Here is an 18,114-nt window from a genome sequence, read left to right on the forward strand (position 1 = left end):
ATTTTTGCCCATTCTTCTTTGCAAAATAGCTCAATAGCAATTTTTTTCCCCCACTCTAAAATCTGGCTTCATCACTTAAACTGGCTATACACTAACAGAATTTTGTTCAAAAAGGTTTGTTTTAAGCATGTTTGTTCATTTTTTTTAATTGTTAGTAGGGCCAAACTGACATTCATTTCTGGCAAGAGTGACTAGAATATTTTAAGGGGCAGGATAAAAAATTCTCCCCAAATGAACACATTTCTAACAGTGTATCATTTACGTTTAGGAAAGTACAATTCCAAAAAGAGACTGTCAGAAGCCAAGAACATTTTGGAAGTACTTTTGAAACACATTTGTCCAGTTTTCGAATGTACCGAGAATTGTTGCATGAATATTCGTAAGAATGGTAATCTATTAGGGCATGGCCAGCTTTAAGGAACTGGTATAGAGGAGAGGAGTTTTGACTTTAACCTTAGTAGCTTTGTTCTTGTTCCAGATCAGTGGCAGAGATCAGAATCTGCAACCTAAATCAGATTTTTCTTTACAGCCGCACAAGAACACACTTTAAGAACAAGGTAAAGGTTTGGTGGATCCAAATTAAAATATGGCTGCTGCAAAAGCAGGCTTAACAATGACATACCCAAGTAATATTTTTTGTTTGGAGTTTGAAAACACTTTACATCTGATTTTTGTTTATGTGCAAGCCTCAAACACAAAATTATATATATCTATATATCTATCAAAATTTTTATGATCTTTTATGAAAATTTTAGACCCTGTGACATGCCAGTGTGTGATGCAAACCATTATGCCGCGTACACACGAGCGGACTTTACGGCAGACTTTGCCTGGCGGACTTTGACGTACTTTACAACGGACTTTCTGAATGAACGGACTTGCCTACACACAATCCACCAAAGTCCGTCGAATTCGTAGGTGATGACGTACGACCGGACTAAAACAAGGAAGTTCATAGCCAGTAGCCAATAGCTGCCCTAGCGTGGCTTTATCTGTTGAACTAGCATACAGACGAGCGGACTTTTCGACCGGACTTGTGTTCGACGGACAGATTTAAAACATGTTTCAAATCTAAGTCCGTCCAACTTTTGAGCAAAGTCCGCTGGAGCCCACACGCGATCGAATTGTCCGACGAAATCCTGTCCGCCGGGCAAAGTCTGCCGTAAAGTCCGCTCGTGTGTACGCGGCATTAGAGTTGTGCACTATCCTATTGGTATATGCCTGTTGTAAGGTGGCCACTGGAAAAAAAAAAATGTACATCTTGTACAGTTGGTCTGAAATACTGAATGACAACTGGATCACATCCAGCTTCTTTAAAAGGTTAACCTGCCAGCACTACTATGGTAATGTGCTTTCAAAATTAGCCTGCATCATCCTTCCACGTTACATAAAAACTTCACAGTAAACAAATCCCCTCCCTACAATTATATTTTACAGGATTATGCTTACTACAGTAAAGGTGCTTTTAAGGCCTCATGCACACTGGACATTTTTACAGCTGCTGTTCTTGGCTTCAGATTTTTTTTCTACAGTCAAACGCTCCAGCAGGTTATCCTATGTGTCCATGCACACATAGGCTGTTAACTGTTTTTGGCTGGGGCGTTTTATGGCTGTAAAAACGAGTGGGTTTCGAGAGGAAACGCTTCATCAAAAAACACAGAAAAACTCAACAGCGTTTAACGTTTTTGATCCCATTGAAATAAGAAATTTATTCTTGCAATAAGAATAAAAGTGACAATTTTTTTTGTAAGAACAGTGTAAAAACAGAAATAAAAAAAAAAAAGCCTTTCGGAAGAGGAATATAGTTGTTACGGCAGCATCTAGCTGCCAAAACCCCGGTACCCTCTTCAGCGGGCGGTCCGGTTTCCGATTAGTGGTCTCTGCGGCGGATTCGCCGCAAGATCACTTATCGGCGGGGGGAGAGGCCCCCCCCCAAAAAACTTTAATGTTTTTACTTTCTGAATTATAGGTTACTGGCTACTGTAATATTACAGCAAAAATACGAGTTGAGCAGCAAGAAAAAAAAAAAAAAAAAAAAAAAAGTTATTCTTCTGGTTAAAATAAGCAGGAGGAGCTGAGTCAATAGGCTGGAATGAAAGGACATTTAAAAAAAAATGTCACAAATCTCTTCCACCTGCACAGTTACTGTACTCCAGTATAAATGCCTATTAGCATCCTGTGTGGCCGATTCATAGCCCTGCATTCAGTTTCCAGGAGTTAGTTCTGAGGTCATGTTTCCATTATAAACTCAAACACCACTTATTCGAGGCATTTTTCTCTTCCAACAAAAGCTGCCTGATTTATTTTTAGACAAATTACTTTGAAATCAATGGCTGTGCGTAAGCCATGATCAGTTTTCATATGGGCACAATTAACTTGAGGAGAGTGGATTCTGAGCAGTGAAACAGTTCACTTTCTGTTTTGCTAACAGAACTGGATTCAAAATGGCTTTTCAAAATGCATCTCTTTATTTAGCAATGTAAATCATTGGTGTGCACAAACTGCATCCCTGGTGGCAGCAGTCAGGAAAGCATTTAGAGCACTAATCCTTTACCGAGACCAAATCATAACTGTACATTTCTCCCTCTGAGTATTTTGTGAGAATTACCTAGGTGGGACAGATTGGATACTACTGGTGACAACTTCTTTTAAAGCTAAGGAACACACTCTCAAAATCAAACATGAGGCAAGAATGGTAAGCCTCCTTTAGAGTAACATTCTTTAGCATTTATTCTGGTAACCCAAAATGCTGTACCAAATGAGAGAATAAAAACTTATGGGAGAAAACTTACAAATTAAAATTAATTTGTGACCCAACAATTCTGATAACATAACCAGGCAAATTTATTAATCTAGATCAGCCTTTTTCATCCAGTTTGCCATGGAACCATGGGGTGCCTTCTAGGTTAGTCAGGGATGCATTGGCAAAATGCCTAAAAATTGCCCCCACATTGCCCAAAAATCTTCAAGCCATAGCATTGATCAAGCCTGCCTCTTGTGTGACTCTGGTCCAAGCCAAAGGTTTTTATTGGGCAGCATTACAACTTTGGGCACCATGCTGGCCAGCAACTTGCATCCTGACAACCAATGACAATCGCTTTATATGGACCACAAAGGGCACATGCATTCTTATTTGCCCCTCCCCACAAACACTGGGGTCACAGAGAGAAACTGAGGGGAAAAAAAAAAAAACTGGAATACTGGTCAGTACCAGTGTGTAAAAGGTAGGGCTGCTTTGCAAGAAAAAAAAAAAAAAATCACCTCCAACATTGGGTACATACATTTTTACATGTTAGAAGAATGGGGTGCCTCGAGACTGTACAGGATGTTAAAGGGTGCATTGACTGAAATGTTGAAAAATGATGATCTAGATAGTGTCTCAAGTTGACAAGAGGCAGACAGTGTACTTATAGCTTTTTTTTATTCCATCCGGTAATTTTTTGCTGTCTGTACTACCCTAGGAAGGCTTCCCTTAATTTCTTGAATTGGAGACGAAATGGGAAATTGGAGGAAATGTCCCCAAAAACTGGAGACTTCCATCTTACAGTTGTCAACAAGCATTTGTACCCACTGCAAGATTTCCTCAGCTCTTGCTCTGGTAACAAGCCTAAAAAGTAAAAGGTTTACCTTTGCATATACCATAGAACTAAGGAATTCTACTAGTTCAGAAAACAAGAACGGGAACATTACTTGCTGTAATGAGTGAGTTTTTCTTTTATACAATGTGGTTAATGAGACCCTTCCCATATAATAACCAACTTGAAATAAAAATAGCAGGATTGGAATTTCTGCTAGCTTGCACACTGATGTTAAAGACTTGATAATGTCAAGTAACAAATACAATAACATTTTACACTTCCCATCTGGCCCACTAAATAAAGACAACTAAGCTGAATTGTTCCACTAGACAATTCAATGATAAAGAATTTGCCAACTGGCATCTAATAAGCGAAACCTCCCCTCCTAAAACATTGTGAACGTGCAACTTTGAGGGATTACTTTTTTTTTACTATGAATTTGTATAACCTGTCAGTGCAGAAGTGTCAGGTTGAGAGCCAAGATTTAAGCCCATCCCATCTCCTGCTCGGTGCTGATAACAGACAATCAAAAAATTGTCTTAAAGGCTGGATGTCATGCTAGACTTCATGTCAGGATGACATGAAAAGAAAACTAGAGGTTTTCTTAACTGACATTTGAACCCTCCTTTAGCAGCCTTAGCAGTCTGTTATCAAGCTCCAAGCTCAGACAAGAGACATGTCAACCCTCTGTGGGGCCCCCTTACAGCACAACACTGGACTGACATTTCTTTTAGAACAGAGAAATTACAGATACAATAAAATAACTGCACACACTCCAGGCTTTGAGAGGTAAAGCTACACCAATTTCACAACTTGAGTGGAGATTCTTGAAAATATCAAATTCAAAATGGTTCTCTTTAGAAATAATGAAGTGCTCATTGCTGCATGCATTTGCATTTCTGAAAATACAAGGCAAAAAGCAGGCACGCCCAGCCAACTTTTCCAGTGAGGACATCAGAAACAAAAAGGATGCCAGGAATTCTGACCGACTCATGCTGATCCAAAATCCTGGCAGCTTACAAAATTATAAAAGGAAAAAATGTCAGTACATAAAAAAAAAAATCTAAGTTCCGATAAATGTTTGATGGTTCAAAGATCTACAAAACACATACTAGACTCCCTAAGGCAGGGATATGCAATTAGCGGACCTCCAGCTGTTGCAAAACTACAAGTCCCATCATGCCTCTGGGTGTCATGCTTGTGGTTTTCAGAGTCTTGCTATGCCTCATGGGACTTGTAGTTCTGCAACAGCTGGAGGTCTGCTGAATGCATATCCCTGCCCTAAAGCATAGAAACCAAATCAGTATATACAGTACACAAGTCCATATTACAAGGAAATCAAGTCCTTTGGGGCTCGTTCACACTAGTTTCCATACTGGATGGACACAGGTCAATGCTTGCTTTTTTTTGCCAAGTAAACATGAAATGCTGTATAGAAATAAAATGATGTACTTTAAGTGGGAGTTTATGTTGCCAGCATGGGCAAAGCACAGGTTCACTTTAAGCACATATGAATAGAAGCATAAGGCAGTCAATATTGTGAGCATCAGGTTTTACACAATATTCACCTAGCATTATATGAGTTAATGCTTGTCAAGAAAACATGTCATGAATTAGAAGCAATACTACCTAAATATGGCAGTAATGAAGAGTTTAAATCAAACCATTCACTCAGATGTTGAATTACCTGTGTCAGGACTCCCGACTGGATCTGGAGAGGTTGAGCAGCAGGAGCTTGTGGCACAATAGGGACGCTACTGTCCATGCGAACAGGAAAGCCAGAATGCTTGGCAGTTGCTTGAAGGCCAGCAGCTTAAAAGAGAATACACTTAATATTTTAAACAACATGACTTGAAAACTATCTGAAGTTGCATAAGTTAGGCCCCTATAAACACAGGGGCAGTGCGTGCGTCGGCGGTAAAGCGCCGCTATTTTTAGCGGCGCTTTACCGTCAATTTCGCTGTGCTATTCAGCTGCTAGCAGGGCACTTTTACCCCCCCCACTAGAGGCAGAGAAAGGGTTAAAACCACTGCAAAGCGCTGCTGCAGCAGCGCTATGCTGGCAGTATAGCCACGCTGCTGATTCATTATAAGGAGCAGTTTAGAAGCGGTATATACACGTGATACAACAAGCTGCAGCTTTCTTGTGTTGTGATCATGCAATAAACTACTCGTTTGGATGCCACTTTGTGCCGATCCTTGGTGTGCTGGCAAATATTTGCTTTGTGACTTTGTTCTCCTTTCTTTCCCTTTTATCGCTCTATCCTAATTTGTGTTTTTTGTCCCTCTCTCTACCCATTTTTCTTGTTCTCTCTTATTCAGTCTCTCCCTTTTTCTTTGCCTGCCCTGCCCCCCCCCCCCCCCCCTTTTTCCTCTCCCTTCCATGTATTCTTTATTTTTATTCCTTCTCTTACTCCTTGGTGGGGTGGGGGGGTAATGGGATGAGTGGCAGTGCTGGGATGAATGGCAGTGCTGGTGGGTGGTGGGGCGTGGGATCAGTGGCAGTGCTGGGGGGAGTACTGATCATCCAACTTAGGTGCTCTTGATCAAAGTCATCTGCTGATCTGAGAACTGTAGTGGGGACTTTTAATGGCAACTCTAATGACAGGTAGTGTTACTCACTGTGTCTCCAGCTTTGTGGTGTCTGGCAGCAGTGACAACTATGCTGAAATGAGATGGGGTCTCCTCCAGCCCCACCCACTTCACATTCCTCACCAGTCAGCTGACCTCTTGTCTATGGCCCCCAGTCATGCCGTGAACTGAATGGGTGGATGCAAAGAGGCTGAGTGGGCGGCCGCGGGCTCCAGGAACAGCCCAGCTGGGCGGCCATGAAAAGGCTGGGAGAGCAGTGCAGGATTCAGTAACAGCCCAGGATTTGGTGACCCCAGGCAAATCATCAACCGAGGGGCTCCCGACCCCTAGGTTGAGAACCACTGTCCTGGAAGCTAAATAGTGTTCTTACGTTTCCATGCAAACTTTAGGCTGTTAGCGTTTGAGCTGAAGCATCTAGGAGCAGAAAAATAACCGCTTACCTGTAAAAATCCTTTTCTTGGAGTACATCATGGGACACAGGGCACCATAGTAATCACTATGTGGGTATATAGGCACCTTCAGGTGATGTACACTGGTATACCCAATACAGTAAGTTCACTCCCTATATAACCCCTCTTCCTACCAGGAGTACCTAAGTTTTTGTAACAATAATAAGTAATATACTTAAACCCCAAAAAGAGGGGAGGGACCTGTGTCCCATAGTGTACTCCAAGAAGGGGATTTTACAGGTAAGCTGTTATAAAAATCCTATTTTCTTTATCGTACACCATGGGACACAGAGCACCATAGTAATCACTATGTGGGACGTCCCATAGCAATGCTATTTGAGGGGAGGGGGAGATAACACTTAGGGCACCCCCAAACTTGGGTGCTGCAGCACATTGCGCCCAAAGGCGATAGCCTCATGCCTTCTTTTACATCCACCTGATAAAACTTGGTGAATGTACTGAAGACCAAGTTGAGGCCTTACAGATCTGAGCCATGGAGGCCTGGTGACGCACTGCCCAAGAAGCACCAACCAACCTGATAGAGTGCTTTGACTTTAAAAGGTGGAATTTTACCCGTTAAATCAGAAGGCTGAACTAGAATTTGCCGAATCCACTTAGCGACAGTGGATTTGGATACTGCCTGTCCTTTCTTCGGACCCTCTGGCAGTACAAATAAGACAGTCTTCCGTATCTGAGCAGACTTTAAATACACTTTGACCGCTCTCAGCGCATTAAGACAATGTAGTGACTTCTCTTCCCTGGAACATGGTTTTGGAAAAAATGATGGCAGGACAATATCTTGGTTCAGGTGGAAACCTGAGACCACTTTTGGCAAAAAACCTGGACGCGGGCGCAACACCACTCTGTCCTCAAATAATCAAGTATGGCTCTTTACAAGAAAGAGCAGCCAATTCTGAAATCCTCCTTGCTGAGGATATAGCAACCAAGAAGACCAACTTACTTGTCAGAAGGACTAAGGGAAAATGCTGTATCAGTTCAAATGGCTGTTTTTGTAACACTGACAAAACTAAGTTCAAGTCCCAGGAGCTCAAAGGTGATTTAACTGGCGGATTCATCCGCATCACCCCTTGCATAAAACCCCAGACTAAGGAATGTGTAGCAAGCGGTTTTTGAAATAAGACCGATAAAGCCGAGACTTGGCCCTTAATAGTACTCAAGGCCAGCTTCATCTCTACCCCTAACTGTAGCAAGGCAAGAATTCTGCCTATGATATATCCGATAGCGCCAACCCTTGGATTCACACCGGAAACATAAGCCCTCCAAACTCTAATATATAGTTCTGGAAGCTGGCTTCCTTGCATTAATCAAGGTAGAGATAACTGACCCAGAAAGCCCACGTTACTTCAGGATGTGGGTTTTAATAGCCAAGCCATTAAATTTAGCTTTCGTAAGGTAGGATGAAATATCAGCCCCTGTGAGAGTAGGTCTGGCCGTAGTGGAAGGGACCATTGTTCCTCCACCATCTTTACAATTTCTGCAAACTAGGACCTTCTGGGCCACGCTGGGGCTACCAGAATTACCGTCATTCTTTCCAGCTTGATCCTGCAAAGTTGTGGCAGTAACTGAATAGGGGTGAATGCATAAATCAGTGAGAACTGATCCCACAGGGTCACTAATGCATCTGTTCTGCATGCGAGTGGATCCCTTGTCCTGTACACAAAGTTTAACTTCATGTTGAATCTGGACGCCAGAAGATCTATGTCCAGAGTCCCCCATCTTTGGCAAAAACCACAAAAAATGTCGGGGTGAAGGGACCATTCCGCTGGGAATAACTGCTGGCGACTTAGGTAGTCCACCTGCCAATTCTCTACTCCCAGAATAAAGACTGCTAATAGGCACTGAACATTCCTTTCTGCCCATATTAGAATATGGTTCACCTCTCTGCGCTACAAGACTCTTGGTGCCCCCTTGTGATTGATATAGGCCATGGCTGTGGCATTGTCAGATTGGATCCTGACAGGACAATCCCGTAACCTGAGAGTCCAGGCCTTCAGAGCAAAACGCACTGCCCGAATCTCTAGGATGTTGGACAAGGCTCTTTCGGTTCTTGACCACTGTCCGTGGACAGTTATCTCCAGTACTGCTCCTCAGCCTGAAAAGCTGGCATCTGATACCACTTTCCAGATAAATGGTCTGAAGGATTTTCCTTTCAGCAGATTCTGGGTTAGTAACCAACTGAGGCTTTGGGACACCCTTGGGGACAGCCGCATTGGCAAGTCTAAAGCTTTAATCGTTTTGTTCCAAGCAGACGGGATACTGTTTTGCAACAGTCTCGAATGGAGCTGGGCATAGGGAACTACTTCGAATGAAGCCACCATCTTTTCTAACAACCTCATGCAAAGGCGAATGGAAGGATCTCCTTGCAACCTGACCATCCTCACCAGTTCTCATTGAGTTGATTTTTTGCCTCAGGCAAGAACACTTTTCTGGGCTGTGTCTATGATCAGACCCAAATACTCCAGCGTTTTTAGTGGTTTTAAGGAAGACTTTTCTATGTGAGAATCCAACCCAGACTTTCCAGGTAACTGGTTGTAATGCGTACACTTAGCTCCAAACGAGCTGACTGGTCTATTCGCAATAGATCGTCTAGGTACGCCAAGACTGTTATGCCCTGTGCCCTTAACCTGGCTAGAGGTGGGGCCAGCACTTTTGTGAACACCCGGGGTGCTGTAGCTAGCCCGAAGGGCAAGGCTACAAACTGAAAATGCTGCTGTTCTACCTTGAACCCCAGAAACCTTTGGTGAGCGGGAAGCATAGGGACATGCAGATATGCATCCTTGATGTCAATAGACGCCAGAAGTTCTGCGAAAGGAGCGGATATTCAGGAACCGATTTAGATTCTTTAGATCTAGAATGGGTCTAACATCTCCATTCGGTTTTGGTACCATAAATAGGTTTGAATAAAACCCCAAACCTTGCTCTTCTGTAGGGATTTGTATGATTACCCCCTGAGCCAGTAATCGGTCTAGTGCCCGAAACAGAGATTGCCTTTTCCCTGGATCTTTGGGAACGTTTGACCTCAAAACAACATGGTGGAAACTCACAAAATTCTAGTTTGTATCCTAGAGACACCGTGGAGATGACCCATTTGTCCTGAATTTCCTCTTGCCAGAATTCTGAGTATTACAGAAGTCTCTCCCCCCCCCCCCCTCACTTTGGTGAGGGGGGTGCCTCTTCATAATGAGGCTTTAGAATTCTGCTTTGCAGGTTTCCGGCCCCAGGCCTTCTTTTGTGCCTGGGCCTGACCCTGAGGTTTTCCTCTAGAGTCTGACGGCGGAGGCTGTCGCCACTGCCTAGAGGCGGATGCCCCTGGTGCAGGAGAAAAAGTCAGCTTAAATGAAGGGCGTTAATATTTTAGACTGGCAAGAGTACTTTTTTCACTAGAAATCATTTGGATGTATTTGTCCAAATCATCCCCAAATAGCCAATCCCCATGAAAAGGAAAGCCAGTCAGGCGCTTTTTGCATGGTGCTTTGGCTGACCAATTTTTTAACCACAGGATCCTACGCATGTGTACTAGCACAAGCGCAAGGCGCCTGGTGAATAGAGTCTTTCATGGCGTCTATGGCAAAACAATGCTTTTGGTAGTTCAAATCCTGGGTTTGTTGTGCAGGAATCTCCTTAAGAGCCTGTCTAAACTGGTCCTTTAGGGACTGACAGATGCCTATTGCAGCAACTGCAGGTTGAGTAACGGCACCTGCCAAGGAAAAAAGGATTTTAACAGGAATTGCAACCTTTTATCTGTTGGATCCTTAAGCATTTGTGCATTGTCTACTGGACAAGTTAGAGTTTTATTCACACTGGAAATCGTAGCGTCAACTGCTGGTACATTCCATCTTTTGGTGAATTTCTCCTCCATGGGATAGAGAACTGAGAATCTCTTTGGAGGGACAAAATGCTTATCCGGGTGATCCCATTCAGCAAAAATAAGCTTTTCTAGTAATGCATGGACAGGAAACGCATGAAAAGGCTGTAAAGGTTTTAAAGGAGCCCAAGGAAGAAACCAAACTTTCAGCAGACTCAGTTAGGGGTAGCATGAAAGTGGAATGAACCATCTCCGTAAGAGATGGTACCTTTGTATCTTTTTTGGAAGCCATAGTGCTAAGCACAAAAGCAGAAGCTCCAAGTTTTAAATGCACAACTTGCTGAGCAATAGTCTAGCATTTAATGCCGCTATAAAGTTCAGCTTGGTGCTGTGTAAAAATGTATTTCCTGTACTGGAAATGCCCGTATGCATCCCTTATGTGCGTCAGACTTCCACTCGTGTCAGACCAGTAGAAGGGGAGGCTCTGCAATAGCCTGCAGGATCGTAAATCAATGATGTACAGGGCTGGGGCGCAAGTATGGCTCTTTACATGGCAGGCACTGACACGGCTTATGTGAGGAAACTCCGTTAGGCATAAAAAAGGCTGTAACACAACACAGGGAAGCTGCCATCGCAGGGGGGTGCTTAGTTAGCAGCTGTAGGCTGGTCCCTGGACCATGCTTAGCCTTTGTAGGGCTGTCTTTGTTTAGCAGGAGCTGCTATTCATGCCAACATCATCTGTTAAAAACTGCTGCTGTACCCCCAGCCCCTTAGTTCCCCCACGGGGGAGAGGAACATGCCAAACTTTATTTAAGAAACCCCCCCTGGCTGCTGAGACCACACACGCCGTTTTAGCTGGACATTGAGCTGACTGAGAAGCAACATACTATGTATGTATGTGTATTTACTCCCTCTAGTGAAGACTAAGGCATACATTATACTCATGGAAGAAAAAAAAAAGAAAAAAAAAAAAAAATCATAGGTGGACTTTTTACAGTTCCTAGGCCTCTTCCCTTACCCTCGCTGCAGGATACTGCTGTAACACACAGATCCAAACTTCACCCATCACGGCGGGCTGCATTTAGCACACCTTCAAGGACCAGCTCCACTCCCTTGAACCTGTATTAGCACCCCGCCAGGAAAAACTTTAGGTAATGTAGGCATGACCAAAAAGTAATGGGTCCCAGGGTCCAGCCCTGCAAAGAGGCGTTACAGGCAAAACCTCGTTCTTCGTATACGAGGCCCGGGTACCATCGACCTTGGCCGCAGTGGCACTCTGGATGAAACCAGTCTATGGAGGTTTGTTTAAATCCAGTAAGAATCGCGCTTCAGAGCACATCTTCATTCGTGACCAACACCTTAGACACTGGCGAAAAAAAATGAGGTACTCCTGGTAGGAGGGGTTATATAGGGAGTGAACTTTCTGTATAGGGTATACCAGTGTCCATCACCTGAAGGTGCCTATATATCCACATAGTGATTACTATTGTGCTCCGTGTCCCATGATGTACGATAAAGAAACACTGGTTTTAGAGAGTTTTTCCAGCAGGAATAAAAAAAGCCTAACCTTTTCAAGCTCTCTTTCCCCTTCATGTACTGTAAAATAAAAAAACGCTGTCAACATTTTTCATCCAGCTTTTTTCTAGCGTTTTCGGAGCTTATAAAAATGCTAGTGCGCATTGAGCCTCAATTTTGGTATGATTGGAATTACCCAAAAGGATAACCACATATATCGTTAGAAATTTAAGAAAAGTTTTCCTCCTGTTCTTTCAAACATTCTGAAAAACATTTTCAAATGAAATACTAGTGTATGGCCAACTATACAAACTCAGCGTTTTAAGTACGACTGTCCATGAAACTAAGGCAACAAACCTATCACTAAAAGTACCAGACAGTACACACTTGAGTGTTGTGTATTGGGAGCCCAATAACTACTAAACATGTTACCTTGAAATGCTGGAGGACAAACAATAAACGTCTGCTGGAATGGATCTGGCTGGGTGCAGAGCTGAGTTGCTCCAGGCTGTAGAGGGACACCTTGCTGTGTGACACCAGTCACTGGAGCTGCAGATGGTGGGTAAAGCGCTGACTGATAGTTCAGTAGGGAGACATCCGAATTTGCCAGGGAAAGCGTTGCAGTAGCAGATGAACTTGAAGCCAGAACACTAGCCTAAAAGAGGTGAAAAGAATAAACGAGTGAATTCTTTTCAAGCACAACCGGAAGTTGCTTTTTAAATAAAATTTAATTCCGAAGTTTCACCTCACAAAACATTAAACATTGTAAAAATGCTACAAAACTAATTTCAGAACTGAAAGCCCAACTCTGGAATTATTGAGTTTTGTTATATAGCAATTATGCCTATCCATTGTTTAGAACATTTTGTAATAACCATCTTCGGAGAGATGAAAATTTAAGCACCTGTGATGTCACAGCAGCTGCCTTTTAAGCTCAAAGCAGATGCCTGAAAAAGGATTTGTCCGGCAGTGTCTTTACTTCCTCCTCTGTTACTGGACTACATGTCCCAACGATTCCCTCAACCTGGTTCTGGTCATTGGATAGAAGGCAGATTTACATACCTCGGACCAGTGCTTAGAAAAGAACACTATCCAGAGCAAATTCCACACTTCCTAATGTCACCTGTCAGTATGGGAGCTCTTGCTTTCCAGCATTACTACCAGACTGTTCACCGACCTGGTTTAAGGCTGGGGAGCAGAGCAAGATCCACAGGTTGTTTGGAACTTGCTCTGCTTCCCAGCCTTAAACCAAAATCACTTAGTAACAGACCACCACTGAAGGATGACTGCTAACGCTGGCAAACAAGATCTATCATACAGACAATATGGTTTGTTCTGCTCTGGATACAGTTTTTTCCTTTGATAGTGTTTTTACTGCCATGGTTTTCTCAGACTAATGAGATACATGTATCAATGTAGATTGTAACATCGGTATTTTTTTTGGTCACATCAACCTCCCTTAACTACAGTAAGTCTCGTGTGCTATTTTCCTTTGAGTGATGACTACAGAAAGAGGAGCTCGGCACTGGTACAGAGCAGAAATGGGCAGGTGGACTGATCATTTTGGCCCTGTAATAATCCTGCCCATAATGCTCTTTTCATTGACCTATTTACATTAGCTAACAAAGCTAAGAACTATACATGGGGTTGAGAATGGGACCAGTCACTGTGCAGATAGCAAGCAGGAAAAAGTGCCTGGTCCTGGGGACAGGAAATAAGTGCATATCACTGTATGTCTCAAAAAAAGGTTTTTCAGAAGGCACAGAGAAAAAGGGGGCATGTTATTGCCAATACACAGACTGGATTAGAATTTTGCCCCAAATTGGGTTTTAAACACTGTTCTAAGTTAATTCTCTCTCTGTCTACAGCCACTATATTTAAACGCTACCAAAAATTAAACCCCCCACTTTGTTACATGACAATATAGGAATATTACAGAATATGTAAACACCATTTCATAATCCTTATATGTGCCTGCTGTACCATGTAGTGCTATGAAAAAGTAGAATGTTCTCTTTGTAAAGCTTCCTTTGTGTAAAATCCCTGCCAGTCCCTCTGCTTTATTCAAAACTGACCACACCAAGCAGAACACAGCCTTGTCAGTTCTCCAGCTGCGCTGGGAACTCCGCCTGCTCTCCAATTGATCAGACTTGTCCTGACACCTACCCTGCACAGCCAATCACTAGGTAGATCAGTGAACTGTTACTTAGGCAGCTGGGAACAGGGGGAACAGGGAACAGAGGATATGTGATCACTTGGGGTGGGGGGGCATAGGTTTTTCATCTATACACAAAATGTGATAAGCAGCACTGGCCTTTATAACACCTGAATATTTCAGGCGTATACAGAGCACACACTTGCATCACGTACCTGGTTGTGCACAGTGTTCAGCTGATTGTTGAAGCTCATAGTCAGATTTGTGCTTGTATTGGGAGCAACGTGAGTTGTAAAGGGACTCTTAATCTGGTTTACTGTATCATACATGTTGTTCCTTCGCTTGCAGATCTCCATGTTCTGGAAACATGACTTCACACTAAAGGGAAAGTCAACCAGCATTAATATGCTGTTTAAAAAAAAAAAAAAATGAATAAAATAAAATTAAACATTCAAGTGTACCACATGAAAAGCTATATTATCTAGGCTGTGATGAAAACAGCATTATGCACTACTGTATCTGTAATGGGGAATGCTACCAGCAAAAATCAGTCTAAAAACTGGCACAAAGCATTTATACAGGATTTATATAGCGCAGACAGTTTACAAAGCACTTTACAACATAACTATACTTACTGATTACTATGAGGGAAATCCAACAGGTGAGTCATAGTAACAAAAGGATGGTTCAAGGTTTTCATTGGAGTTATCCTCTTATCTGCATCAATGGTCAACATTTTCTTCAACAGATCTATATATTCTCTTCTGTCTGCCTTCTCAGCCAACATATCTGTGCCCTCTAGGTCAGTAGACATATTCACCTAAGCATTACAAAATTAACAAACATAACATATCAGACTTCCACCAAAACCAGACACAATGTCATAATCATTTTACTTAATATCATACACTATACCAGTTGACAGTTAAACTCCTCCAATAGTGAAGAAAAAATTTTGAAGCTCATTGAGGGACACAAATTTAGCTTTTTTTTTTTTTTTTTTTTTTTTTTTTTAAGAGATCGAATCAGTTATACTGCTGACTTCAGGAAGTTTGGACACTGTAAAACAAAATACATTAGCCAGCCATTACCCCAACCTAAAATGATCATACTTCTGTGAGAAAGCAGTACAATAGACCAATAAAAACAGAGGGATGGGACATGTGTCCCTCAACAGACTTACAAATTCACGCCAAACATAAATCTTATGTTCTTTAGAATTTATCAAGGGGCACAGAAATGTAGAAATACTTAAGACATTTGGTATATTCAAAAGCAGTCCAAACTGAGGGGTGGGTAATTGCCAAAGATTTCCAACCGATGTGGAACACTTTCTATAAGTATCTGAAGAAAGCAAAGGTGGTCAAGAAAATGTATCTTCTGCAATAAAATCCACCAACCTGCCTGCTTGCAACATTCTCTGGTATGTAAACTGAACTGCACATGCGCAGGTCAGCTAAGCTTACAGCGCCAGTACAGCCTTTGTGTGTTGGGATGACTGACTCTTGTGCATGCGCAGGAATGACATCTTATACCAGCCAATAAAGATGGATAGAGGCCAGGCACCCAGAAGATGCCAGCGAGGGACTGGGACCGTTCAATTCTGCTTTTAGTGCTCTCAAAACCCTTGACTGCAGGGAGGTGGCGATTCATAATATGAAGGACAAGACGAAACTTCAACTCACACCAAAAAGGTGCTTCAGGGTGGTAGCTAGACCACAACCTGTCTTAACATTAGGTATATGATCCCAAGAACCAGTAAAAATTTGCCATGTAAAAGGCATAATTCCCAGCTAATGAACTAGTAGGACTCAACATAATACAGAGTAGAAAGAGGATCCATCTTGCAGGCATTAGCTTCCAAGAGGGCCTCCGGATCTGCGCTATCCCACTTATGAACACTGCTGCAGATAAGTGTCCTGCTTACTGACCTTCCAAGAAGTACAGCGCTTAAGATGGATGCACCCTTAGAGAAAGAAAATAGATGTACTCACGTGCAGGACTTGCACTAGTGAGGAACATTCAGCAAAGGTATCTTGAAGCAATACTTCGAGTGTAGGAATGAAACTGAGGACAAGAAGGTCACACCCATAGAAAGGCCAACAAAGTTGTAAAGTCAACATAAAGCCACTAAGTTGTAGATAGAGTTTTTAATTTTTCTGGAGGAAATATGCTGCCTCCAGTTAAAGTCCACTGGAGAGTCAGATTAAGCGTTAGTGGATATTGTCGGTCCTTGGTGACTTGCCCAAACTTGGGATTCTTAAACTAAAAAGAATTAAATTGTACATGGAAAGGGTCTGCAATGCAGGAGAAGACTGAGCGAACAATCTACTATTCCTAAAGATAGATTTCCACTAGGATAGGAATCCGATCCCAGTGTACACGGAACAATAATTCAGTGTAATGCAATTAAAAAAAAATAAAAATAAAGGACTGTTCTAAAAGTTTAGAGTGGAAACTACAGAAGAGAGCCTGAGTTCCAAACTACAAATAGACATACCAGAAAGGCCCCAGCAGAACAATCATCCACTTACCAAAAAGGAGATATGCCTTTTACTGTATAGGGTTAAGCAGATTAATGAGAGGACTGTAAAAGGCCTTGAGTGGGAGGTAGACAATCAGATCTACTACTGTAGTAGCAGATGAATGAGCTTCCTCCAACCCTCGATCCCCTGCACTTGGCCCAAGGACCAGAAAAATTAGGAACAGTGTCAAGGGCAGAACCAAAAAAAAGAAAAAAAAAAAAAAAAAAAAAAAGACACCTACTCTTAAAAGGGCAAGTAAATAAAATTTACAAAAGCAGAACCCATGTTCAAAACTGATGAGATGTGCGTCCCCATAGAAGGCAATGAGCCTTGAATTTGCATCTGAATCACACCGCAATGCTCAGAAAATGCACATGACTCTTTAAATTCGCACTGCCACTGCATATATGTGAACCAGCTCCAAGGAAAGCCGGTTTGGTTCAAGTCATGAGAAACGGATGCATCTGATTTGCATATATGTGAATGGCGCCTAACTGAAATCCCTCATAGAATGGGGGCGAGCCGGGGTAATAAAAAAAATTGAAGAATAAAAAAGGTTTTGGAAAAAACCTTCATTTTGGGAATTAAAGTGGAACTAAACCCACCAATTTAACAGTTTTATTATAAAGGATTCTGTATAATTATACGGTTTCTTAAAACAGTTCTATTCAAGGCAATCCTTTAATCACAAATGTTACAATTACTAGTGTGCCCTAGTCAGCTCTCAATTGAACTGAGAAACCATCAAATGGCTAGTGCCAGAGCTCATCACATTTGCAGCACCATGCCAACTGTAGATTAAACAGAGGCTAAGATGGCAGCTTACTTGTTTGTTAAAGGATAAGAGGGGTTTAGTTCTACTTTAGGTTATGCTGTATGCATATCTTTGGCATGTCAGGCAAAGGCCAAAGTGCCCTACGCATCTAAACCAATATTACTACCATACAAAATGCAACTTTAGAAACTTGCTAAAGAACATCGCTCCTGAACTGCAGGGCTCCACATATTTGATCTGGGAGTCATGTTTATAACTATAAGCTAGGCAATGCCTCATGAGACTTGTAGTTCTGCAACAGTTGGAGGGCCGCCAGTTTGACACCTGTGATCTAAAAGCTCTAGGAGCATGAGAATTTGTCCTTGAGATGAAGGTCTCTAAAGTATTGATCCACCACATGGATTAAAAAAAAAAAATCTTTGGGTAATCCAAAGGTTGGAATTGCTTGTTTCACATAATGAGTATGTTGTATTGAAGAGGTCTGGAGTGAAACTGGGCAAAAGGAAGTCCCTCGAAGGAGGCTACTATTTGAAGCCCAAGCTATCCTTATGCGGCACTGAAATGAGTAGTGCCATTTCAACCTGTGGGTCCTCGTGTGGGACCTTTGCATGGGGACTGAAAATTCTGGCTTAAGCTGCGTCCAAGGTGTCAGGCTCTCAAGATAATGTGAGGACTGTAGAGCAGACTCTAGAAAGTGGAT

General features: G+C 42.4%; 1 protein-coding gene across 1 annotated transcript in view; it reads right to left on the bottom strand.

Annotated features, from left to right (window-relative positions):
• The window catches only part of HIPK1 (homeodomain interacting protein kinase 1), a 180,682-nt gene that overhangs the window by 42,823 nt on the left and 119,745 nt on the right, over positions 1-18,114 (bottom strand). Inside the window, exons 6-9 of the mRNA XM_073615706.1 lie at positions 14,750-14,934; positions 14,330-14,492; positions 12,392-12,614; positions 5,266-5,390 (exon numbers count right to left, since the gene is read on the bottom strand). Of these exons, the coding sequence (XP_073471807.1) occupies positions 5,266-5,390; positions 12,392-12,614; positions 14,330-14,492; positions 14,750-14,934 (696 nt within the window). The remainder of the gene's footprint in view (positions 1-5,265; positions 5,391-12,391; positions 12,615-14,329; positions 14,493-14,749; positions 14,935-18,114) is intronic.

The sequence above is a fragment of the Aquarana catesbeiana genome, linkage group LG02 (genome assembly GCF_042186555.1).
Source record: "Aquarana catesbeiana isolate 2022-GZ linkage group LG02, ASM4218655v1, whole genome shotgun sequence".
Lineage (NCBI taxonomy): Eukaryota > Metazoa > Chordata > Amphibia > Anura > Ranidae > Aquarana > Aquarana catesbeiana.